This window comes from Xiphophorus couchianus, chromosome 2, assembly GCF_001444195.1.
Source record: "Xiphophorus couchianus chromosome 2, X_couchianus-1.0, whole genome shotgun sequence".
In the NCBI taxonomy this organism is placed as follows: Eukaryota; Metazoa; Chordata; class Actinopteri; order Cyprinodontiformes; family Poeciliidae; genus Xiphophorus; species Xiphophorus couchianus.
The window spans coordinates 31,017,676-31,043,793 of record NC_040229.1 but is presented as its reverse complement, the minus strand read 5'-3'; the positions used below and the strand labels follow the sequence as shown (position 1 = coordinate 31,043,793).

Genomic DNA, 26,118 nt, shown 5'->3' with positions numbered 1-26,118 from the left:
TTGTTTCTGACATGGAGCGGTGCATCTCTGCAGATGACAGTAGGACCTGCAGGAAGGAAGCAGAGGGGCTCAATTTCTTCATGTTATATTGTCAGTTTTGTCATATACAAAAATTACTTCTTTTTTTTTAAGTTGCCTACTGTAGCTTTAAATGTACTCAGCTTTCACATTACTTACATAAAACAGTACATATTGTACATTAACACGATTGATGTGTTATGGATTTGCCCTCATCTATGCCAGCAATGTCAGCTCTTTGATGGCTGTTTTAAGAAAGCACATGTATTAATTTATTTTCCAATTAAACAAGTCTAGTATTAAAATTATCGTGCTGCTGACTAAGGTAAAATACTGGTCCGTATTTTGGAAACATTGGTATGAATGCCTTTTTTGCATTTTTTTATTCTATTGTATTTATTCTTTTATGTCATTTGGACTTCGAGTCTGCAATAAAGTCTAACTTCTCTCAATGTTGAATAGTTTAGTTTTGTTGTGCAATGGTAAAAATAGCAAGAGAGAAAGAGAGATTCCCCATAGACTTTCTGCCGCCATGCTTACTGGCAGTGTTGCTCACCTCTTTTTTTTAGCGGGACAGGGAGCCGACTGATTGACTGAATCATTTAAGTATGGGTCAAGTTAAATATATGAATATCTTGCTAAACATTTTTCCTCCACCGATATTATGCAGGTGAAATGGAAGCTAACAGGGGCCTGTAGCTAAGCTAACATGTTGATAATCACACACTATAGTTTACAGACCTCTCGGAGAAAAGCTGGGTTAAAAGCTGACGCCCTGTCTTTCCTTTTTTTTTTTTCTTTGTATGAAAATCTGGATTTATTACCATTCTTGGCAACATAGTTGTCCCTGTTGTTTCCGTCTTCTACCGATTGACTGCTACTCAACACGAACACGTGCGCTGAAGCAGGAACAAACCATTTCATGCAGATATTTGGGGGTGTTCGGTAAATATGAACATCTGCCTTTTGGTCTGGGTGTGGTAGCATTTAACTTTTACTGCGAAAAACAACTAAAAACAAAGATATCATTAAGTTTCTTATTGTCAGACGCCTAAAAAAAATAGATGTCAGTCAGCTCACCTGGTCTTCTGACTGCTTAGTCCTCCGGAAAGCATCTTCTCATCTGGTTTCTCCAACAATTTAATCTAGTGGCTCATCGTGCAGCCAGCCTAGAGAAAGATTATCTATTCAGTTTATTTATAAAGGTGTCACTTTCTCCTGTTGGTTTTGTTCCAACGTACCAAACTGTATATGCTCTAAAGTTCCCACTGTGTCATTGTTTTGAACGTCACGCCCTCAGGTGAAACTCATCAACTTGAGGCTCTCCAAGGAGGTGCGTTTGCTTCTGTGGGAAATTTAAGCACCCGAAACAGGACAGCTGCACCACATATTATGACTCAGTTAAAACCAGTCCAAAACGTGCGGGAGTTTACCGGCAAAAGAAATAGGACGAAGACTATAAACAGCAGCGCTCTCGTCTTGCCCAGCAGAGGGCGCTAATTTAAAACAGAGAAGATGAGTCAGTCGTGGACACAGGAGACATGAATGCAGGCTGTGTGATGGTCTGGAAAATGGGCTTTTAAAAATACAAATGAACGTTAGAGCACGTTATTGTTATTATTAGTGGTAGGTCTAATATTCGTAGTTTTTTTCTCCTTCTTCTTCTTTTACTTGTTAAAGAGAAATCCATTAACTGACACTGTAGCGAGAATGTTGCAGTTGCTATGGAGACAGAGGTTAGATCAGATTTGATTCAGTTAGTTCAAACTGATTCTCCTCAGATTGAAGCATTTTTTAGAAGCGTTTAAAACTTTGAACGACAGTCGGCCAAACGTAATCCAGAGAACTACATTAAGTAAGGTCAAGAGTCCCGAAAAAACTCGGAAGACCAAACTATTAGACATTTGAGGAGGGCTTCAACTTCGTACGGGATAGAGGTTGATCGCAGAAATTAACCTACAATGAAGGAAGGAGATAGAAGGCAATCTGTACTGCTTAGTTCGTAAGTTTCAAAGAGATATTTACTATACTACTATTGTTGCATACTGTAACTATTGTTCTCTTTGAAGACACCCAAAACTAAGGGTTGCTAATGAAAGAGCCATGAGCCAATTAGATTGGCTAACCAAGTCCTGTCTTAAAGTAAATTGTGTTCGTTTGGCTTTCTTTTAGCACATCTGGAATAAATAGATCCAAAGAGTTAAAAAACAACCAGCAAATAAGGCGAAAAAGGAGGTTTTCAGGTTTTGTATTCCAGCAGAAAGATCCCTCTCTTCAACACAGCGGCAAAGGAATTCGGGTACACAAACCTAACTTTTCTCTTTACATTTTTATCATTCATTCAAGTTAAATGTCACTGTTTTCTGTCACCATTTATATACCATACCATTTTACCATAAAAATGGTATGGTATAAAAAATACCATTTTTTTTACCCCCTTGTGACTGTTCAGTCATATGCTACATCAGAGACTGACTCCAAAAAAAGAGAATATCCAAAGAGTTGTGTGAAAAAAATGTGTTGTTGGTGTCAGAGGTTGAAGGAGAATAGTAACTATTTTGAGATGATGAATGATGATAAACTATGTCAAATACCATCTCTAAATTGGTTGGCATGTTGGATGTTAAAACAAACAGATGGGCTCCAGGTACAGGAGAACAGCGTACTACTTTTCCCAAAACGTCACCAAAACTGGATGATAATAATATTAATAACAGATAGGAAAACTGGTGTATAGTCCAACAAGTGGTGATTTTAACTTAGAAAATTGTGCAATTATATGGTTAAAGGAATTGCAGCTTGTGTGAAACTTTTCAATCTGGTCCAAATTCTTACGGGTTGTTTTTGCACCTTGTTGAAGAACGGAAGTAGTTGTAAAGGCCATTAGAGAGGAAAAAAGAACAAACTTGTAAACAAAAATCTAAATTATTTGAATAAAAGTTCTCGTGACCTTTAAAAAAACAATCTCAAATTATTAAAAATCCCCCCACCCCGAAATGAACCCAAACACTTTGCTCCAAAACTCAATTACATATTTACAAATGTGTGTGGCTTGTCGTCCTTTCGCTCCAGGTGTTTGATTCTCAAGGGAGAGATGTTACTCCTCTGCCCCTGGTTGCCGTCGCTGACGACCCGGAGTCCAAACATCAAAAACCATCTCTGGAGGAAGTCCTTTTCAAAACCGGATCATTGGTTTTCAAGTCCTCTACACCCTCTGATATGGTTTCGTCCAGGTACCAGACGGCGACATTCAAACACATAAGCCGTATACGTGTCGTGCCCTCCATGTTTATTGGGACGCCTGGTAAAAATGTTTTAAAAGCCTTCAAAAAAATGTATGTTTAATTTTATCAATGTCGCCGTCTCTTTTATTGGAATATACAAATATTCAGTAGGGAAACAGCCCACCACAGTACAAAGAAATAATTTGACGCTTTTCACAACCATCTTTTGCCAGTAAGTCTACTAGAACATTCCACACGGCCGAAGCATGCATGGAGAGAAATTTATGGACATTCATTTTTTGGACGGTTTCTCTGTATTTCTCCAAAAATTGAAAGTGAAAAATTGAGATCGCTGAGAAGCTTTTGAAAAAAGATTGATTTTTGTGACTGATGAACTTCAACTTTGCAAATTTGGTCCTACTTTTTGAATCTGTCGTAATGTTTCTATGTGAAATGATATATGGCATATGGAGTTCACTACATCATGCTTTCAAACAATGTTTCTATGGGTCTTTTTTTTTTTTTGGAATAGAGTAAATATTCAGATACTTAAACTCTTTCTGTTTGTGTGAATTTCAGGATGCTTGGCAGCTCATTTGCCAGCTTGCCCGTGGAATCTGGGTTTCTCTCAAGAAGCAGCATAACCGACTACAGTTTTCCTCTGCACAACGCTGATGCTGCTGCTGCTTATGGCGGTTGCTATAATTTTTATTTTATTTTTTATTTTTTGCTATACATATTGAACGAGTGCCCAGTGTAAATTCTTTGACTTGAGTTGTTGCCCTCAAGACAAGTAGATGAGGTCAGATTTGGTGTTTCTGTGTTAAATCTGGATATTAGTTTTGCTGATGAATAAATAGGAAATCAGTGTTTATTTATATTTTTTTTTTAATCCAAGTGATAAAAAGTATAAACAATGTCTCAAACTGACAGCAGACTACATTTCCTAAATATGTGCCAACTTTGGTGGAAATCAGAGCAGGGTTTCTTCAGAGTCTGCAAAGGTCAAAGTCAGGTTTATTCATATAGCACATCTCAGCAAAAAGGCAGTTCAAAGTGATTTGACAGAACTCTGTGTTTCGGCAGTTGTGCAGTTTTCTGGAAATAATACTCCCGTTACTTTCAGAATTCCCACTGAAGCCTGGCAGGTCAGGCGAGCCTGTGGCTCAGGCATTCGACATCATCCTCAGCGAGACGGACACCTTCTCGCTGCTGGACCTGTCCCCCACCCTCATCTCGGAAGATGCTGAGGACGCAGACGCGGTGAAGTGAGCGCATCCGAAGCGAGATCTTGAACTTGAAGTGGAGCGTATGAGGCTAAAATTCCCCTTTTTGTTTGTTCTTTTTGCTCTTCTGTTGCAGCCAGAGAAACCGCGTCTACGCCGAGTTTTGCAGTGGTAAAATGGGCAGTGATAACTATCTAGAGCGATCATCTCAGGCACTTGTTGGGGAGTCTAAATGCAAATACACCCAGACCAAAAAGAACAGCAGTGTCAACAAGGGTGAGAGTTGATTTTCAGGGAAAACGAACACACAAAACATCGCAAATGTTCTGATTATCCCGCTTATGTCTGATTTCAGATTTGTTTGACTTTTCTTAAAATAACCTTGGAAGGTAATAGAAAGAAAAAGAATCATGTGTTGTGTCCATGCTTACAGGCACAATCGCTACTATCTGGGACATATATGATTCATTCTCTATGCCGAATGACTTTAGGGAAATCCGGGAAACTGAGCAGGTGGATTATCTCATGAGCACCAGGAAAGAGCAAGACAGTTCAGAAGGAAGCATGAGTGGGCACTCAGGTAACAGTTTCAGTGAAAATCAGGCTTACTTCTTGCTGTGCTACTAATCCTAGGCATTTGCTTTTCTAAAATATGCTAAATGTAATGATGAAATGTATTTGTTTCAATTGAAAAAGTCAAACTCGAGAATACGCTCAGCACCCGAACGGGGATGTAGCTCGAGCTCATATTTCTCTTCATTTTGATGATTATGTATTACAGCAAAAGGAACATAATCATCTCCTCTCTATATAAAGCTTTATCATACCCTGTACAAGATCATGGCATTAAAATACTGTGCAGTTATCAGAAATAGAAATATTGTACTGAGTTGGATGTTAGTTGTTGTTTTTTTATAATTTATTCTACAATTTTAACTTATTCTGCTAGGATTGAAAATAGATTCAATGTTACAATAAAGACGTATAATTAAACATTCATAATTGAAAATATAGTTAGAAATTTTTGCATGTTTTTCCTCTTCCTTCCTCCAACTTTCTGAAGTCTGCCTAGCACTCCCTGGTGGCCACTCCATAGTTCTCAGATCTCATATGAAGCAGATTTTTGTCATTGTAGAAAGAAAGACAAAAAACGAGTAGATGTACGCCAAAAAGCTCAGGAATTTTCAGATTAATCTTAAACATTTTCTAGAACAAACCTGGAAATTATTGAGCTCCTAAAGTCGAAAATTTGCAAGAGAAAAACGCAGAAATTTTGGGGTTAAATCAGAAATTTTCAACAAAAAAAAAAAAAAACAAGGATATTTCGGCATTTCAAAAGTAAAAACTTTTTCCCCTTTTTTTTTTTTCTTTTTGTCTACACAATTGTACTCGCATGCTCTAAACACAACCATAAACCATATCTGTCAGACTTTTATTTTAAAAAACCCCACAAATGTTGCCTTCTATTCCACCTTCACAAGAAATTAACTGTGCTGGTCTTGCACATAACATCCAAATAAATGAGATGAAAGTCTGTTCCATTATAACAATACTAATAAAGAACGTTCATGCCACTCGTTCATTTGTCATTTCTTTGGGTTCCGCTTTGAGTCGCATGTTTTTGCCATGTGTATGAAAAAGATTTATTTATTTTTTTTATGTGTCATTTCCACAGGCAGTGACGTCAGCTCGGAGGCAGAGCTGGACGCAGATCTGTTCGTGGTAAAAACTGAGCCAGACTTAGAAAAGATCCTGTTGTCGGAAGCTTTCATGAACAGCGCGTTGGTAATGGAGAGGGTGATAGTGCTGAACATTTTTCAGCCTCAGCTGGCTGCCTTCAGAGGGCTGCGTGTCCTGAAAGGTGAGCTCAGTCAGTCTGTACGTAGATGTGTTTCAACTGAGCTTAAAACTGAGCAAACTGGAATTTCCATAACCAATTTGTTTAATGGAAACGCGGCAATTTCAGAAAATAAAACTCACCTTTTTTTGACAAAAAGTTTAAGGATGAAGTGGCTTTTCTTCCGTATCGAAAGCCATGTTTTTCATTAGAAACACTTTTTTTTTTTTTTTTTTTTTTTGCATCACGCAAGTCATATGTTGCTGAAAAAGATGAAGAGGACGCCAAGAAGTGGCAGGCGGATGATGGCGCTGCATGTTTTTGAGTGACTCTTCCCGTGAGCAAACTTATTCACGTGGTTTTAACTTGTTACTTAGTAGCGATGCCGCAATTGGGAAATTTTGTTGTTTCGACATTAGCGGAACTTCAAAAAATTTTGCGCACATTTGTAATGGAAACTCAATTGGTGCTCTCGTTAGTCTTGTGTAGAGCAAGTTGTGTAACCTGTTAGCAACGTCCCAGTTAGAAATATGGTTACAAATGAATACTTTGCTTGTTTGTCAAATGTTTGACAATTTGTTTGTTTTGATTCACATTGCGCAGAACATCTAAGCATGCAATTAGTGTGGTGTAGTGTTGCATGAAGCTGTATGTAAAGTCATTATGTTTGCTGTTTAAGACCCGGACAGCGAGGTCAGGCCTGGCTCTGAGGAACACATTAGAGAGAAGAAAGACAAGTATTTAACGCCAACGTTGGAGCCTCTCTGGACCTTCGTCAGCCCCCTGACCAGAGGACACAGCATCACCAGCATGGCATGGAACAAAAAGAATCCAGTAACACAGCCACACCTTGAAAACAGAAAATCAAATCACCAACAGCTATTGTCTTAATTTCATGGTGTAGATTCTTGTCTTTATTCAACCAATTCCCAAATAAGTGAAGAACATAATGGTTTAAAGAGATAAAGCCACACATTGTTGACAACTCTTATGTACCCCGACTTCTCTGGAAGGACATCCTGGCAGTAGGCTACGGAAGCTGGTCCTCAGTCAACCCACAACCAGGTCTCATTTGCTGCTGGTCTCTAAAAAACCTTATGGTGTGTTTCTCTGTTTGTGTAGCAATAAATTCAGCTGTAATAGGGAAAAAACAACAACCCCTCATTACTTAAATTTGTGTTTTATGCACAGTGGTCGGAGCGAGTGTTTCCCTGCCATAACAGTGTGACGTGCCTGGAGTTCTCTTCCAGCAACCCCAGCCATCTGGCCGTGGGGATGTACGACGGCTCCGTCGCCATCTACAACGTTCAGGTCGGAGACCACACGGCGTGCATCGCCGACAGCCGGTGAGAGCAACGCTGCCAAGGGTGCTAAACTGTGAGAACGTTAAAGCTGCGGTATGCAGCTTTAACAAAAATATGCTTTTTCCAGATTTGTTAAAACTGTCACCATGTTGTGACAGTATGACGTGAGACAGATAGTCTGTGAAAAGATTAACCTCACAGCGCTGCTTCTGGGGTCTGCAATAATGCATCGATATCCGTCAAAAACAACCAATCAGAGCCTGGGGGAGTGTCTTGTCGCTGTCAATCATACTCATGTATGCACTGGAAAATGTGTTAATGTCAGAGAAACCACTTATCGTTACAGGAAAACTATTGATCCGCCGTCATTGGTGGAAACGCTAACTAGCTTTAGACTTCGTAGCAGGCTGTCCTGTGGTGAAGCAGCTGTAGTATAGAAGAGAGCAAGGGGGAGTATGTGAGCGGTGCAATTACAAGAGTTTGTTTGCCTAAGAAGTCCGGTTCATTTAGCGAGGTGTTAACTCTCATGTGGACCAAAAAAGCGAACTCTAGTCCACTTAAAAACCTCTGTTTCAGTTCAGTTGATGTGAACTTTAGTGCCAAACGGACTCAAGACCGCTCCAAAGGAAGTGGACTATAGCACTGGGCATTCTGGGTAAATACAATCAAAATAAAGAGTCTATCGCTAGCGGGAGAAGTAGATCTCGGTCTTTTACCAAGGACGAAAAAGAAATCCTACAACCGCTAAAATCTGATGCCACTCCATTTTACATTTGGTTGTAAAGTGGAGTAGTTCCGTTGTGCTCAGTGTCTTCTTCATGTCGTTTCCTTCAGTGGTTCTTGGTGCAGCGCCACCACAGGCGAAGAGGTGAACAGGTTTTTCAATTAGTTTGGATCATTTGACGCCAAATCTAACAGACTGTCAGCTGTGAAAAGTTAAGAGCTGCTTATTTATTAATAATTTTTTTTTGATTGTTTTCTTTCATAGTGACTGTGCTAAGAGGCACATGCAACCGGTGTGGCAGGTCACCTGGACCAAACAACAGCTGCAGCTATCGGGGGAAGAACGAGAAGAAGTTCTAGTGTCCGTAACAGGAGATGGCAGGATCACCAAGTGGCTCATCCTGCACAATGGTTTCAACTGCGTAGGTAATAAACCCCACACACACTACAGGTTCAACACAACGGGAGTGTAATTTTTACTATCTGAGCTTTGTTTTGTCATTTAAAATGTACACTTTAATTTCTATGAAAAGTCAGCGCATTAAATGGAATCAATTCTATCAAGCAGGAAGCGTCTTGTTTCTGCTGTGTGAGAATATATCGCCGCTGCCCCCAACTGTTGTGGAGAGGAACTGCCCCGCTGTGCCTGACCGCGTTTCCACTGACCACAGAATCGCGCAAATCGGAATGGAAACATGACAATTCTTTTGATGCTTTTTTGCACTGGTGATATCATGTGCATAGATGATTGTGTAAAACACAATCATCTATTTTTACATGAAAACCTGCAAAAACATATATTTTAAAAACAACCAAAACCTCATGGAATGCAGATTGACTGATAAAGCCCAGCTCTGTTTTAATGATTATAACATCAATATCTTTGTTTTTAAAAAAAAAAAAAAAAAAACAACAACAAAAAAACCCTGCATGTTTTCCCAGACCTGATGATCTTGAAAAGGAGTCAAGGTCGTAAACAGAGCATCGGAGGAGGCCAGTCGAAGACTGAAAATGTGCTGCTACCACAGACTACTGTTCTTTGCATTGACTTCCATCCAGACGTAAGTTGGCTCAGGAAAATGAGCAAAAATCATATATTTTACATGAAACGTGAGGCACTGCTGTACTGCCGTAGCATTATCGAGGGCCCAAAGTGCTACAATCTGATGAATAAGCAAGAGAAGTTTTATTTAATTCATAAAATAAATTAATCTCTTTGTCTGCAGTTATCATCAGTACACGTGTTTAGATATTAAAAAGTGAAATTACTTCATTAAAACAGGACCAATGCATGTTGATTTCATGCTTAACACATTATACTAAGTAGTGTGTATTTATTTAAAGCTTTTATCACACATTTGACAAGTAATACATTTCTTAATTTATTGAACTGTGTCACTGAATTCATCCATACCTGATTTTTGTCCAAACAATACAGACTTTCCTTTCTTTATCAAACTCCATCTCTCTTTAATCAGCAGAATATTACAGCTTACAGCTCAGTGTTCATTTGTCTGTCTCCTACTTTTATGTTAATAAAAATCTTAATCTCTTTTCCACATGGCGCTGCAGGACACTGGGATCTATGTGATCGGAACGTGGGACGGCGGCTTGCACAAGTGCTCTCTGTCCAACAGTGATCATTTTCTGGACACATACTGTAAACACCCTGTACGTTTTTACTGACCTCTATTTCAAATGTATACGTTGTAATATCTTCATTTTCTGTTCTGTAAAATTCAGCAGGAGAGAGCGGAAATGACTGAAAGTCTGACTTTTGTACACGCAGTTGGTCCGGGATTTCCTCTTGAGGATTTATGGGGTTTTTTTTTTAATTCCATTTATTTACAAGCAGAAAACTAGCTACAGCGGCTGCTTGTGTTAGTAGAGTTTTGCTGAATAGCAACGGGATTATGAGTCAGAATTCTCAGATTAAAGTAAAAAATTTGAGACTAAACTCAGAATTCCAATTTTAATCTAGAAAATTCTGACTTTAATCTCAAAATGTTGGCTTTATTCTCAAGATTTTTGACTGTAGTCTGAAAAAATTCTGACTTTAATCTCAAAATTGTAACTTTAATTTTAAAAATTCCGACTTTAATCTTAGAATTTTCACTTTAATCTAAAAGTTTCTGACTTTAATCTAAAAAATTCTGACTTTAAACTCTGAAATTTTAGTTCAAAGTAAGAATTCTTTTCTTCTTTTTTTCAGCAGGCCTAATCCTTTTCAGTAAATGTGTATATATATATATATATATATATAAACAGAAAAACAGTGTTGTTCACTTGTTCCTCTCCTGCAGTCCCCAGTGACGCATATCGAGTGGTCGCCTCTTTATTCAGACGTGTTCCTGAGCAGCTCTTCAGACGGGACGATTCAGCTGTGGAAGCTGGACACGCTGAACCCCAAAATGAGCTTCACGTCAGTGCAGAGCATAGTGGACAGCGTCAAGTGGTCCCCAAACTCCTGCACGGTGTTTGCAGCCATCTACAGGCAGCATGTGGAGGTCTGGGACCTCAGCAGAAGCATGTGAGTCACTCCGGCGTTCTCCTAGGCTGTGTGTTCGGTTCTGTTTCAAGCCGATTCGCAGCCAAACAGTAACAACGCAAACCCTTTTCGTCTAGCATGCTGCCCACTGTGGTGCACCACGCCGAGCCCGGCTTGACGCTGTCGTCCTTACTGTTTGCCAAAGGCTCAGACAGCGTTTTGGTTGGGGACAGTCGGGGTGAGGTGACTGTGTACAAGCTGAAAAACTTCAGAGTCGGGAAAGGAAAAAAGGTGAAGTACTTTTCATTTCCAAACATTCTCTTTGTCTAGACTGCCCCCCCAAAAATGTTTAAGAATATATAGGGAACAGATGATGTCTCTGTTTCAGGTGTTAAATCTGGATGACGTCATGGCGTCTGTCGCCGGGTACGTTGACTGAAGAACCACCATGTAAGAACGGAATCTAGTTGTTACTTGAAATATGTGGAGTTTGTGGTCATTCAAAGACTGGCTTTTTTTTTATTATTATTAAAACTTACAAAGGTTTGTGTTCTCAAATGTTAAATTGAAGATAGAAAGGCACAAAATAAACATATCATTTAACAGTTTCACAAAGTGTTGCATGTCTTCATTTGCAAACCAACAAACTAGTGGGAAAACTTACGACGCGAGAGAATGTAATAATTTGTTGGGTCAGTTTTAGCATAAAAAGGCTTATGTGTGAAAACCAGAGAGGCAAACCCTTAAGTCAGTTTAATTCAGTGGATTTATGTCACAGATTCACAACAAATGTAATCTCAGGGCATAAAGTCATCCAGTTCAAATTTGCTAGAAAAAACTTAGAAAATCAAAACATTTTTTCCAAAGTTTTTTTCTCCCAATTCCTCAGCTTAATCTCAAAATGTCTGAGCTTTTTCAAGCCAATTTCTGACTGTTCAAGCTCAGCAATGTCCTTTTTTAAAATAGAAAATTTCAGAGTTTATTTTTTCTAGAACATTAGAACAAAATATTCAAGATTAATCTGAAAAGTTTTGAGTTGTCTTCAGAAAACCTTCCACTTTCCAAACTCAGAATTGTCCTTTATTTTCCTTGAAAACTTCTAAAATGAATCTCAAAATTTTTGAGTTGTTTTTTTTTTTTTTTTCTAGAACATTAGGACAAAGTATCCAAAATTAATCTAACATTTTTTTAAAGGTTTTTCCAGTACGCCTTCCACTTTTCAAACTCAGAAATTTCCTTGTTTTCTCTTGAAAATATCTGAGATTTTAAAATTGCTGACATTTTTCAAAAACATTTGGAACTGTCCAAACTCAGAAACGTCCTCGCTTTCTCTAGAAAATTAATCTCAAAATTTCTGAGGCTTTTGGCAGAAATGTACTCTTCCTTCCTTCTTTCTTTCTTTCCCCAGTGGCCCTGACAAATTTATAACACTCTTGAACTGCATCTAGGTCCGCGCATCACCATGGCGCATACTTGCTTCACCTAGTGGCCCTGACGGCAGAGGGCACAAGATGTTTACATCCAGAGGAACAATCTGTGAAAACCACGTGACCATTGCCTCATCACCCCCCCCCCTCTGCCTCCCATCATCCTCTTCTACAGCACGAAGACAGCAGCGGTGTCTGTGCGCCTTTAAGAGCCGCATATCCTGCTTCCCCTCCGCGCTCTGATTCTCCATCGCCGCTCCGTGAGGCCGACCGGGACATTATCAGCAGAAAAGCCACGGAGATGTCCTCCAGCTCGGCGTTCAACGAAGAGAAGGGAGGCTCCTCCAGCGTCGGGGAGCCTGAATATGGCCACGATCCGGCGAGCGGTGGGATCTTCTCCTCGGACTACAAGCGGTACGTAGCCTCCTCGGCTTGACGCGGGTTACTGGAGCGGCTGTCGGGCTTTCATCTTAAGCCGCGGGGGGTGGGGGGGGGGGGGGGGGGGCACAGACAGTATGTACATGTGCAGTTTGAGAACATGCGCTTTAAAGTTAAAAGGGAGAGAAAAGGAAAAAAACAAAAAAAGAAACAGCAGACGGAAGTTTTGTAACCCAGAGGCCCGAGTAGGAGCGAGCGGCTCCTGCCGCTGAACGTGACCGTGATTTGAGCCGCTCGGTCGAGTTTCCGGGCGTTTTCTTTGAATCTTTGTCCCCTCGCTTGTCTGCGTCTAAAACAAAGAAGTCGGCGTTGGTTTGATTCAGTGTTACGTTTTACCGAGGCGGGGTTGCTGGAGGCCCGTCAGAGGGGATGTGAGTTCAGGCCTCGGCTTTTCAGCACCACCCCTGCTGGACAGCGGCAGCAGCTCAACATTCGACCCCTGGCGAGCTGCACGAACACCACGCTTTTTTTTTTTTTTTTTTTTTTTTAGCGGCTGGAAACGAGTTTAAAGCGACACAAAACCACTTCACCCCGCATCCCGTGTCTTCAGTGACATCTGCAATACCTTGCAAACGTCTTCACGCCTCTTGAAAATCCTCTAAGTTCAACATATTTTCTGCTTCGATTTGATCTCGGATCAAAACAAAAGTAGCGCGTAACTCTGAAGTGGAAGTAAATACTACATGGTTTTAAAAATAGAAGCATGCAAAGTGTTGCGGTCACTCGTCATCAGCCCACATGTACTTTCAAAGCAGCAGAATAAAGTCCAGTACAACCAATTAGGGCCGCAACTAGCAATTATTTTCGTAATCAATTACTGATTAGCCCGATGATTAATCGCATAATCCGATTTTTCTTTTAATTTCCACACTGCAGATTTTTCATTTAACCATGTAAGATTTTTAAATACAGTGTTAGAAATACATTAAAATACAAATAAACAAACAATTCAGTTCCCTTTTCAGATCATTTGGAGCTAAACTGGTGACTAATTTCAAGTTTAACCGATTGATAATTGGATAGCAAAGAGTGCTTCATAGGAGATTTTCTATTTTTCCAAAGAATTTCATTCAGGTGAATACAAAAATGCCACTTCATGCATTCTGGGTAGAACATATCTAAATGCAAAATATACATGTAATTTTTGTACAGTTTTGGCTTGATTACTTCTCTGAGTATGTTGTTAATATGATTAATTGATTACTAAATTGGTTGGTGATAATTTCAATAACCAAGTTATCATGATTAATCTAATTAATCGTTTCAGCAAAAGCAGAATTAGATTATTAGTACAATACCCGACGCTTTGAGCATCTCCTGGAGTACTGGCCAAAGACCATAACCTCAAAACCGGCACTCAGCCTTCCACACACATGGACAGACAAAGCAAAGAGAGTATTAAGTCTTGACAGGACAGCTGTGCATGAAGCAGTTCTGGACTTTATGATAACATAATAAATGTAAAGCTTAAATTAAATTGTCCTGCCTGCAGTTTGCCACAAGCTACTGAAGAGATACGGCGGACTTAAAGAAGGCGCTGCGGTCAACAAGAGTAAAACTAATCTTTGTCAACTAAAGCTATGTGTGGTGGAACACTAACACTGCACGCAACACCCTGAACACACCTTCCCAAACGTGGGACAAAACAAGGCATGTGTGTGGTTAGAAAGACTCTCTCAAAGTCCAGATCTAAATCCAGCTGAGAAGCTTTTGCGAGATTTAAAGACGGTGGCTCGTTGATGCTTTCCGTCCAATCTGACTCAGTTTGAGCTATGTTTATAGAAGCTATAATTTCAATCTCTGGATATGCAAAAGTTGAAAGTTTTATATTTTAGTTTTATGGAAAGCTGTCAACACCATCCATCATTTTCCTTCCGCTTTATGTGAAACTGTGCACCTTGTGTTGGTATGTTTACATTGAATTTTGTAACTGTTGCAAGCCACTGAATAAAAAAAGTGGATTTCCTGCTTTCAGCTTAAAAGTGGGCGGAGGGCCACAAACCTAACAAATGTAGCTCTAAACTTGTTGCTTTAGAAGAGATGTAATGAAGTCTGGCGAGAAAAAATATTTCCAGAAAACGAGAAGCATCTTTTTTACTTACAAAAAAAATACCATCATTTATTTTTAAGAGAAGCACTTTTAAGTTTTTGTTGTAGTTGTGACTCATAGAAAAGACTTTTACGACAAGGATTTGAAAATCCAATTTTTCCATGTAATTTACTGGATTAAATGTTCAATTAGATGTTTAACTAAAAGCCCAATTGCTCTTTGGACTATAACAAGCAAATGAAATGATTCCCTCTACCTTCAGTTGATTGATTTTGCTTTTGTCTCCTTGTGGTAGTTTTTTTTTTTTTTATTATTATTCCACTACATCTTCTATTTCTATCTTCTCTCCTGCATTTTCTGCAAACTCTCACATAGCTCAGTTTGAATCCCTCCTTATGTCTTTTTATAGTCGTTTTCTGACCTAAAACTTAATTCAAACTTCAGATATTTTCGACATCAGTTCAAATGCGCTTGCGACAGACCGGCGACCTGTCCAGGGTGAACCCCGCCTCTCTCCCGGAACGTAGCTGGAGATAAACACAGGCAACTCCCGACCCCATTAGGGACAAGGGTGAACAGAAAATGGATGGATGGATGGATGGATGGATGGATGGATGGTTCAAATGCGCATTCTGTGCTATTTGTGTAATTCACCAGCAGAGGGAGCTCTTTGAGTGGATGCTGAAGTTTCTGGTAGTGATCCTTTACGTTTAGTTTTTTACTGACGCTGTCGATCATTAGTCATTAGAAAAGTTTCCGAGCTTGGGTTCCAATCTAATTAATTCTTTCCAGTTTGTGTTTGTCATTTGAGTGTTTGTCATTTTGAATGATGTTCTTGTAAATGTAGTTTTTTGTTGATAAAGTTGGCTGAAGCTTTTATTTTAAAACCCAGTGGTGAGAGCGGGTGGCTTGACCTTCAAATACTGAAAGTAGTAGATGACTTGGAAAATGGTGGAGGCGTGCTTTTCCACTTTACTTTTTTTATTTTTATATTTAATAAGTCAATTTGGTCCATCTCTAGCTCTGTCATAGTGTTAAAGGGCTAAAATGAGAGCTCTGTTGAGTTGCTGTAAGATAGGTGAAAATCTCCAGAAAATGCACATTTGTATGGAAGCCCATTTTTGCCATGAAAGAAACAAAAAAGCCCAACAGGAAGTTATATTTATGACTTTTGAAGTCTAAACTGTGAAAGAAAAGGTCATTATTTTGACTTTCAAAGTAATAATTGTATAGAAATTCATAATTGTTAGATTCAACGCCATGATTATAAAATGCTGGAGCTAGCCTCCTTACTTTGTAGCTCATAATTATCCTTTTTTTAGTTCAGAATCATGACTTTGAAAGCAGAAATTATGACTTATTTCAATGTTATTTTAAAACTCATATTTAAGACTTTCCGTTGGGCTTTTATTTTGTTCTATCATGGCAGAAATGGGTATCCATACAAACAAGAGTAACCTAAAAAACAAATTCTTAGAGTTTTTGTTTATCTGTGTGTGGAGTAAATGTCTGGAATGGATTGAATGATGAGTTAAAACAAATTACAAATGTAAACCAATTTAAAAAGCTGATTAAAGCAGAGCTCATTTCAAAATATGCTGTATAAGATGTTTAATATCCAATAGGCTATAATGTAATTGATGATATAAATAGTACTTAAAATAATTTTGTATAGTTATACATGATGGAAAAATGGAAAAAATTTTCTTTTTGATGTTATGACAGTTCATTGTAAATACATTGACAAGTAGGAAAGGGGCAGGACATTATAAGATGTATCTTCTACCTGCTCCTTTTCGAACAGAAAAATTTTGCATGTCACATGGGCATAATAATTTGTTTCATATTTTATTTCTTAAGTTGTTTCATTCCATTTTATTTTATTTTCTTTTTGATTGTTTTAAAGTCTGTTCGAAATAAATAAATAAATAAATAAATAACACAGAAAACAAAATTGAGTTACTCTCCAGTATATGCCCACTGTATGTGTCCAATCAATTTTTAATTTGTACTTTGTATAAATGACTATTATATGCTCTTACACACAGCCTTTAAATATGCTTTTAGCATATCAAAAAAATATATATTGTTTTGTTGAAAAAAAAAACCCTCTATCTTGTGCTTCCCATTGATCACTTATCACTTTTTAATACTCTTCTACAAACAACAGGAAGTCTGGTCTCAGAAATGTTTCTGTCAGAGACGAGGTGGATTTATCAGACCCTGACATTTCCTGCCGCTAGAATAACATTGAGAGTATAAATATGCAGACTGCCATCATTTCATTTCCATTTCCGAAGATAAATTGAAAGCAAAAAGCCGTAGAGACAGACAATGGCTGTTCTCATGTTATAAGACTGGACTATATTGGGAAAACATGAGCTTATGACCTTATTAGCTAATAAATAAACCCATATTCTACTCAGTTTCCTTTTTCTTCCATTGTTTGGATCCTCTCTATGCTTTCTGTGGGCTTTTGAATATCCTCCACTATTATCTATGTCAGAGGAGGACATTTAGGGAATCCAATACCGCTAACCCTATATAATGTTGACATACAGGGCTGCAAGGGAAAAAAAAATAATCAGAAGAGCACATTTTTGTCCAGATGAAAAACTACATTAGAGAAAAGACGATGAAGCAAACCAAACAATGTAACCTTACCTAGATTTATAAGAACTAATGGGGGGAATTATGTCAACATTCTTTCAAGAGAGGATCTCTTAACCTACCACTGTACTTGTGCTTAATTTACTGTTAGAAATATTCACGGTCTTTTGTCAACCAAAATGTGCGTAAAGGGACAGTGCAATGTATTTTCCAACCACATTGTGCCATTTTATAGCACAATTAACTAAAGTTACCTTCAGTTGTTGTAAAAATGCTATGACTTAAGAAAAATTAAATTTAGTAATTTAAGGCCTTGAAATTGGGCTTCTGTCTCTTTAAGGAACTCCCGCTCTTTCTGAAACTCCGCCTTCGAGAAGTCATCACAACATGGCTCCTCTATTGAAATCCCAAAATGAATATAAACATCCGACCCCAACTGTGCGTACCTTCATTTCAAGGCTTGATGGAAAAAGAAAAGTGGCATTGATCACCGAGTTTAATCTTCTTCTGTTACGAAGCAAACTTAAAAATAAAAACAGTTGAAACCGTTACCATCAGAATCTTTGTTCCAAACTGAGACGTGTTTGTGACTTAGCAGCGTGAGTGTTTGGTTTCTGCTTGCTTTCACTTAAATAGAATTGGGTTTCTGTTCTTGTTCTCAAGCAAACAGCTGCCGGCACAAACAGTGTAGCATCAGTGGGATATTAATCCTCTCCTTGAACTCCTGAAATACGGTGTGGCTAACAGGCGTGTCTCCACTGAGAACCCAGCAGGAGATGGATATTAATTATCCAGCTTCTGGACATACTGCACTTTAATAATTCATGGAAGTCTATCTGGAGTATGTGTCTTTGGAGAGAGCTTAGCCCTCGTTCATGTACATTTGATGCCGCTGCACTGCACCCAAAATAAAATAAAATACAATTAAATAAACTCTTGATTAAAAGGGATCTCAGTCAGAGCCGGCAGGAGAAACTACTGTTTTCAGATTCTTCCGGTGAAACGTTGCCATCCTTGCTTCCTGCTGTTCTGCTATTATTACATTTAAACTGAGAACCATGTTATCAAAGCATTGAGAAATATATTTATTTATTAGGGATGCAAGATATAGAATGGAATAAAACATTCAAGAAGGTTCTTCAAGTCAAAATAAGGGTGAAACGAATGGGGGGGGGGGGAGTTCTGCTTTGTGTGTATCTGGGCCAACGAAGCTCGGGTCGATCAGAATGCGTTAATATACAAATAATGCCATTTTACCAAACTTCAATGGATTTAAAGGGAGATCTTGATTAAAGCCAGAAGAAAAATCATCACCTTGCTAAAATAATAGCCTAAATCATTTCATGCCAAAAATTATTTTGGTAACAATTTTTTTTTTTACTTTTGGCCAAAAAAAAAAAAAAGAGACTTAGGCCGTTATTTTAGGAAGGTGACGAAATACAACTCCAAAGAACTCTGATTGGTTGGTCGATGCCATGTATGATGTCATCAGCGGTACAGGGAAGCTTGTTTTTGGTATTGTCAACTTCACCTTGATTAAATAGCAATTTACAACAAAACAGCTGATTACATTGGAAACCCGCGACATGTGATTCTCAAAGCAGTGGCTAAAGTGTGTTTGAGTGATTTTAGGCTGTAAAGCTCTGTGAGCCGGAGCTGTCAGTGTAATTTATTGTAAATGCAGCAGCAGCGGCATCCGCTGGGTGCATCTTTTGTTCGGATCACTGGTTAAAGGGCAGGGGGGGGGGGGGGGGGGGGGGGATTAACAACATCTAAACACATCCCAGCTGATCTGTTCACAGATGACAGAGCGAGCATATGCGAACTGAGCTTCAAGGCAGCTTTTTTGGGGGGTTTGTTTTGTTCGAGCCAAGAGGAAAACAGTGGGAGAGGGAGCGAAATAGAGACACCTCGCGTGAGAGAGAGAGAGAGAGACGTTTTCATCACGACACGGCCAAAAAAGCTGAGTCATGTAAGCCGAGGTAAAAAAATAAAAAAATAAATCTGGGCCGTTCAGGATATATTTTTTAAAAAATGAATGAGATAGCAGAGATTTTTAAAAAAAAATTCTTAATGGGGTAAATAAATAAGGAATATCTATTTTTTTAAAAACAGAACTGCTGCAAAGAGAGAAGTACATATGGTTGTAACTGTGAAGAGGAGGGATATGGGTGGCAGTCACTGGAGGAGGGGTGACAGCTTGGTTAAGTGAACAAGAGAGATGATAGCATTATGGGAGACCTTGGTGCGTTGTGTGTGCACGGAGAGGCTGGTGCTGCAACAGGAACCACATGAGCAGGGAGGAGCCGCCCGAGCGAGGAGAGATAAAACTCCACGCCCCTCCCTGCCGAGCCGAGCATCCATTTACAGAGCAGCTGATGTCTGTTGCCGCTGCTGCTCCGAACAGAAGGGAATAATAATAATAAAAAAAAAGAGGCACTGAGTTGCTGTTCAGCTCGAGTTGGACAAGTGAGCAGAGAAGAGTCGGACACATACAGGACGTTTTGGGAGGATCTTATTCTCTTTTTTTTTTTGTGCCAACTGGATGTGGCAGACCCCAGACGAACTGCCCAAGGAGCATCTTTGAGCAATTCCCAGTAAAAAAGTACTGCAGCCTTTCTCTACAATTCTACAGGTTGAAATTCACGTTCTATTCATTTATTTTTTTTTAAAGATGACCACTATGCAAAGGTTGCTCCAGCTGCCCGTGAATGCTGTGAACATTGTGAAGACGGTGCAGAGTCAGGTCCAGGGCCAGGAGGAGGACAAGAGCCCCGTGTTGAGCCCCGACAGCGGGCAGCAGACTTGGTACAGCGCCCTGCAGCCGGATGAGCTGCGCCACCTCCGATCTGGAGGCACTGGGGGTGGCGGAGGAGGTGGAGGAGGTGGAGGAGACCAGGAGGAACGAGGCTCACAGGAGGATGGAGGTGGAGGTGGCAGCTTCCAAAGTCAGCCCCTGCGGTACGATAACTCACACCTGCTGGTGCTGCTCACCTCTTCAGGTCTATAGGTGCCTCATAGCCAAAGCAGATAACACTGAAAGTAACTCTATGACCGCTTGGTTGCACTTCATATTCTACAAGGGTTTTTTTCTTCATCCATGGATCTGTCAGAATCTTTGTTTTCACATGTTTTGCAGGAACGAAATCTGGTTAGTCTTCTTACCCAGATCCTCCAAAGCAGAGGTTCTTAAATTTTATGTGACCGGTACCAAATCAGTAAATAGTAAAGGTTTTTAACCAGGTATTAGGGTTTACTAACGTTAACGAGCTGGTGACGGTTACAATGTCAAAAACACTGAAGTACTGTGTCAGTCCTTTCCTATAATTTAAAGGGGCAGTATTATGTGTTTTCCAGGCACATAGTGCCATTTTATAGCAGAGTCAAGTAACTGAGTTATTAAACTGTTACCTTCAGTTGTTTTAAAAATACTATATACACACATATATATATATATATATATATATATATATATATACTTAAAAGAAATTTGACTTTGTAATTCAACTCCTTGAAATTGGGTCTCTGTCTCTTTAAAAACTCCTGCTGTTTCTGAAACTCCACCTTCAGGAAGTCATCACAACATTATCTCCTCTATTAACCCTTTAACAATGTTTTTTATCAGCGTTTCACTGATTAGGAGCACTGATGCTATATGTAATATCTGTAAATAACGGTTTTCAGCAATAACGCAATTTTAAATTCAGATATCGATATCGGCCAAAGTTTTCACAATGCTGGTCCCTATTGTTTTACAGATGCAGCAAATTGTTAAGCTAACGTCTGTGGAGTAGCTAATTGTAACCTGACTGCAGGAGCAGACAATTAATTCATTACCTAATATTAGCGTAATATTAGTAAAATACAATTGGTGAAATTGAAATTTCCCATCTTATCGGTGGAAAAAGATAAAGAGAAATTTACTTATAGTCTATTTTCCACTTTGGACAGTCAAGCGTTTCTCATCATCCTCAACAAGAATCCAATGTGGCTACCTTATCTTTAAACATAGTGAAAACTGAGGTAATAAACTGTTTATTTGGCCTTTCTGACAGTTTGCTAGAGTCTGTACTGCATAAACCATATTAGTGAACATGTTTTTTTTGTTGTTTAAATTCATAAAATGATAAGGAATATAGCTAATGTGCTAATAGTAGTTAGCTTGTCACTGAGCTCAGCAACTTAGAAAAACAGGGAACCACTAACACTTGTTTCGTCCATTTTCAATATGTTGGGAGTTGTTAAAATACACACAGTTTGTAGTTTATGCTGCTAATAGGAGTTAGCTTGTTGCTGAGTGAGATATGATATTAATTAATAGGTTAATTTAACCTGTTTGAACTAGCTTAAATTGAATTTGATGCCCTCCAAGGATCCACTTTCTGAGACAAGCCAGTAGCCTTACTAGTAGTTCACAGCTGCCCAGTTCACTTTCTGTTGGGAGTTCTTCAGATGTTCTCCACTATGCCTTTAACAGCATAGTGGAGCAAATTTCCAAGCAAATATCAGTTTGTTCAAATAGATCCATTTGACTCTTTATCAGAAAGATTAGCTTTCAATTTGCATGGGAATGGTTGTTCCAACTACCACTGAAGGCACCACACTTACAACCAGTGGCACTTGTACCACAGTCTGAGAACCATAAAAACATTCTTGCTTCAGCTCCAGTTGCTCTTGAGCTGAAATTGTTACAATTAAAGATGGCTTCTGTTTTTCTTTTTTGTAAAGTCACAAAAACGCTTGATGCTGACACAAAGCAGAATTAGCTACTCACCCATAGAAACCTAAAGAAAACAAAGTCAGGTGAGATAATCTATCTTCAATCTTAGTGCAATTTGGAGGGGATTAAAAGCCTTTTCAATTGGCTGTTTTTGAAAAGCCAAGGCTGCTGCTCTTAATTAATCCAGCCTCAGACGTCTACACAGAATCGCTGACGCCTAATTGTCAGTTTCGTGTTTATAGCTGCAACCTTCAGTCAACTTGTTTCAAAATGTAATGAAATCAGAGCTCCACTTTCGGAGCTGGCCTCTATCTGTCACTCTCGTTCCTGCCCCTTCCGAAACGTAGGAGCCGCAACCCCTCAATCGTTCACTTAAAGCTGATTCCGATGAATTCCCTTTCACGTCGTCTCCTTTTCATGTCGCCGCAGTTGCTTCCCGGGAAGCAAGCCGACACCGCGCCTGACGTCGCATCCTCGAGTGCCGCCTTACCTTCATGGATACCTTCCCGCTGATCTCTTGGCTTCTTGTCCCGGGTAACCGGAGCGGCCCCGCGCTCCGTTGGGCCGCAGCAGGTTCAATAATTCACAGGTGTTGTAAATTCAGCTGTCGCTGGGCAGGGAGAGGCAAAGAAATATAAATAAATAAATAAATCTAGTGAAATTGGAGGAGTAGAGTCGGTGTTGAGTTTCTGAAGAGATGGAAAAGGGTGTGTAAAAGAAAAAAGTTATATATTCCAGCATTCTTGACTGATGGCAAACATGTCTGCCGTCAGTCATCTCTGTCAGGTTGTACTTTGCACGTTTGGCTTCCACTCTAAGCCAACGTAATTAAACATTTCCGAGTTTAATTTTAATTAGACTTTAGTGGGCTTGTTTGCCACATGAATCCCTGTCACATTATTAATTAGAGAGGCTGATTAGGATGCGTTATCATGGTAAGCTGTAAAAGCAAATGAAGCCTTACGGCCTTCTCTCCTGTTACATCCTGGGATCCAAGAACATAAAAAGGATTTTCCAAATTTTCGGATTAACTCCTCCGTTTGGTATCCAACCCGTAATCAGGTTGCATTATGAGGAGGCTGTTCTGTTCCTGGTTGGAACATTGATGTCGATGTTTATGATCCTAATCAGCTGTCCGTGATGACTATAATGATTTCCTGTTTATTTCTCTACTAATAGCTTTTGTTAGGAGGATCTAATCAGGACTTTCCCCCCCTCCACCAGATAACGATTCGAGTAATTTAAGAATAGAATTAAAAAATAATAATTAAGTCTGATTTTACTTTGAAATCAATGCACTGAATTTGATTGAATTTCTGACTTACATAATACTCAAATCGGACCCTTCATGTAGTTTTCGGTAAGCTCTAGTCTTGCTGCTGATATTTAATGCAGAAAACGTACGTGTCGTGCTACAGGCTGGCGTCCTTACTTTCTGTTTGGATGTGACTAGTTGATGTCTCATTTCCCGACATATTTCAGTGCAAATTTCCAGATGTTTGTGGACAAAACATTCAGCAACACATTTTGTAGCATATTGCTTTGAAAGTAATAACATGTACTAGCCAGTGTTTCAGCTGCTCTCGTTCACCTATTAACCTTTTAAAGTTTAAATATCTAGGTAATCCCCTCATAACTTTTGCTGTTTTTCAGTGAATAAATGTTGATGATTCATTTTGTCTGCGCATCCTTAAAAGGTCTTAAGCTTGTGTATCTAAAATTAAGGCCCTAAAATGTCTTAAATTCATTTTAAAAAGTGTATTTTTAAGACCTGTGGTTAAATAAGTTTTAACTTTTGTTGTGGCAGGACCATTTAATCTTGTATGGTTTTTTTCCCCTCGCGGTTGAGGCTACGCTAACTACAAGCTAACATAGCCTTGCTAGCTGGCTAACTTTTTTGTGTTTCATAGGAATATGTAAAATATCTTCCAGTTCCACCGTTAAATGTTCATAAGAATTTAGGGGTCAGCCATCTTTGAGAATGTGTTCTTGCATTATTATCCTGTTACCGTTGTATTACTTAAAAATGGTGTCAAAACAACAATGCTATCGTTTGTCGCAATAACTTCAGAGACAATTTATAGCCCAGTAGATTTTGTTATGGTGACAAAAAGGCCTATTCAGGAACAAAGACCTTCATTTTTGATGTCATGTGGTCAATTTAAGCTGAAAAACCAGGTGACCATAGCGACTCTGTGCTTTTCGGTTTGTCTTTTTGTTTTCCACTCTTCACTTCGCTTTAAGTAATCGAGGCTCAACAGTCTAACCCTTCACTCTTGAACTGATGCAGGCGGATATTTCTGTTCAACCTAAAAAAAACACAGGGATGACGTTGTTTTGGTACAACGTCATCCCATCTAGAAATGCTCATTCTTCAGCTGACGCCGCAGGCGGCGAACCGTTCCAGAACCGTCTCAACAGAACAAATGTCATTAGAATAGTTCTGAATACCGAAGCCGTGGGGAGAGGATCTTGTGTTCCGCTAACCAGGATTAGATTCACCCATTTTCATGTCCTTTGAATGTTTTGGGGGAGCTAAATTTGTCATGCTATATTGAAAATGTTCTCTCTTTTTTTGCATTTAGCCACAGCCTCAGTTCAAGGCTCTCGTCTAAAAATACCCCTCATTGTTTTTTTTATTATTATTATTTTAACATTTTTTTTGATGGGTTTAGTGTTTGAAGTGCCTGACAGAAGGAACTACTGTATATAATTATAACTCTGTGATGCTGGGGACACGTTGAAGCAGCAGAGACTTAGCACTGGTTTGCACCTCCATCTCAGTGTAAAGTGGCGATGATCTGCAGCGGCCACGTCCTCACAGGTCTCCACTCGCTGATGTCATGGGACTGAAGCAGATGGGCTGTATTGAATAACCCATCGCTCCCCCTCCCAGCTCATTAGTCAGACGAAATTCAAAGATCCTGGCTTCGGGTTGATCATTTCGTCTGAATAGTTATTTCTATCATCACTCTAAAAAGAAGAGGAAGAAAGAAGAAGTGTTGTTAGAATGTGATGTCTTTCATCATTTTTTTGTCTATTTCAGATTGACAACCTGCTTTATCTATGAATACAAGGAGGCTAAGGAACATTATTTTTCTTTCTGTATGTACATTATTTTATATTTGACAAAGGTCACGCACTCCGCCTGGATTAATAGCGCATAAAAAAGTGATTTTGTGTGTGTGGTGCTGGTGGGGTTTTTGATTGAACACAAATATTTACATTTCAGGGAAAGCATGTGTTTGGATCCTCCATCTGGCAGCTGCAGTATAACAGCGTGAGCAGCATGAATCAAAGCTTTCTCTGCAGGAAGGCAGGAAATCACTTAACCACATTTTATTGCATCCTTCGTTACCTTGGAAACCAATTGGGGTGGGGTGGACTCAACTAAAGAGACTAAACAGATCAGGGGGGGTTTCTGCTCAGTAAAACCGTCTGCAAGTTTTCTACTGTAAGAGTTTGAAATGTGTGAGTGCTTATCGGTTTGCTCTGCTTTATGAATGAAACAATAAAGCAGATAAACCCTGTGATACTGTCATCAATTTGTGATTTCTTTGTTCATGCTGTCAGCCTTTCTGTGACCGCTGTTTGCCTTTTTTCCCGCCCAGCAGGTTTGGCAGAAGCCACCAGAGTTGTTTGCTGTAGCTCTTATGGCTGCAGGGTGGAGTAGTCGCTCAGGGGCACTTGTGTTTTTGCGGGAGGGGGGCTGTTCTTGTCGTGCCTGACATAAATAACAGATATGAATGTGTGAGGGGTGTTCAAATTAGGGATGCAAACAATTAACAGACTAATGGTCGTTTACATAGATTAAAATTAGATTCAACTGATTAAATAAAGACCTTTTTTTTAGTACTGTAGTTTGGCCGCCACCCAGCAGAGGGCGCCACTGGTCAACCATAAGAGCCAGCTGACACTGGAACAAAGATGGCGGGGGCTTACGGAGAATGAAAGAGACACCGTCCATACAGAGTCCGGTTAGGGAGGTAAAATGTACTTTAAGCGGTTTTGTTTAGAAATATAAACAGTCGAAAGCTCCTTAAGTTTCACCTT

The 26,118-nt window shown here is 39.4% G+C and overlaps 2 protein-coding genes across 8 annotated transcripts in view; both read left to right on the top strand.

Moving 5' to 3' along the window:
- Window positions 1-1,743: 1,743 nt before the first annotated feature.
- On the top strand, window positions 1,744-11,431 carry LOC114152208 (WD repeat-containing protein 78-like). The gene is made up of 17 exons (XM_028030021.1): window positions 1,744-2,020; window positions 2,191-2,317; window positions 3,091-3,251; window positions 3,822-3,937; window positions 4,369-4,510; window positions 4,605-4,744; window positions 4,902-5,048; window positions 6,144-6,329; window positions 6,985-7,139; window positions 7,319-7,405; window positions 7,497-7,651; window positions 8,598-8,758; window positions 9,275-9,393; window positions 9,905-10,003; window positions 10,636-10,862; window positions 10,958-11,111; window positions 11,209-11,431. The coding sequence occupies exons 1-17, from the start codon at window positions 1,980-1,982 to the stop codon at window positions 11,257-11,259; spliced, it is 2,268 nt and encodes a 755-aa protein (XP_027885822.1). The 5' UTR covers window positions 1,744-1,979; the 3' UTR covers window positions 11,260-11,431.
- A 955-nt stretch (window positions 11,432-12,386) lies between these two features.
- ap3b2 (adaptor related protein complex 3 subunit beta 2) overlaps window positions 12,387-26,118 on the top strand; it is a 47,989-nt gene continuing 34,257 nt past the window's right edge. For 4 of the 7 annotated variants that reach the window (XM_028028493.1, XM_028028476.1, XM_028028484.1 and 1 more), the window contains exon 1: window positions 12,387-12,661. In XM_028028493.1, coding sequence (XP_027884294.1) covers window positions 12,549-12,661 — 113 coding nt within the window. In that variant the 5' untranslated portion in view covers window positions 12,387-12,548. Of the gene's footprint in view, window positions 12,662-20,224; window positions 20,307-26,118 lie in introns of those variants that run through there. The other 3 variants (XM_028028453.1, XM_028028446.1, XM_028028462.1) reach the window with 2 other exon arrangements.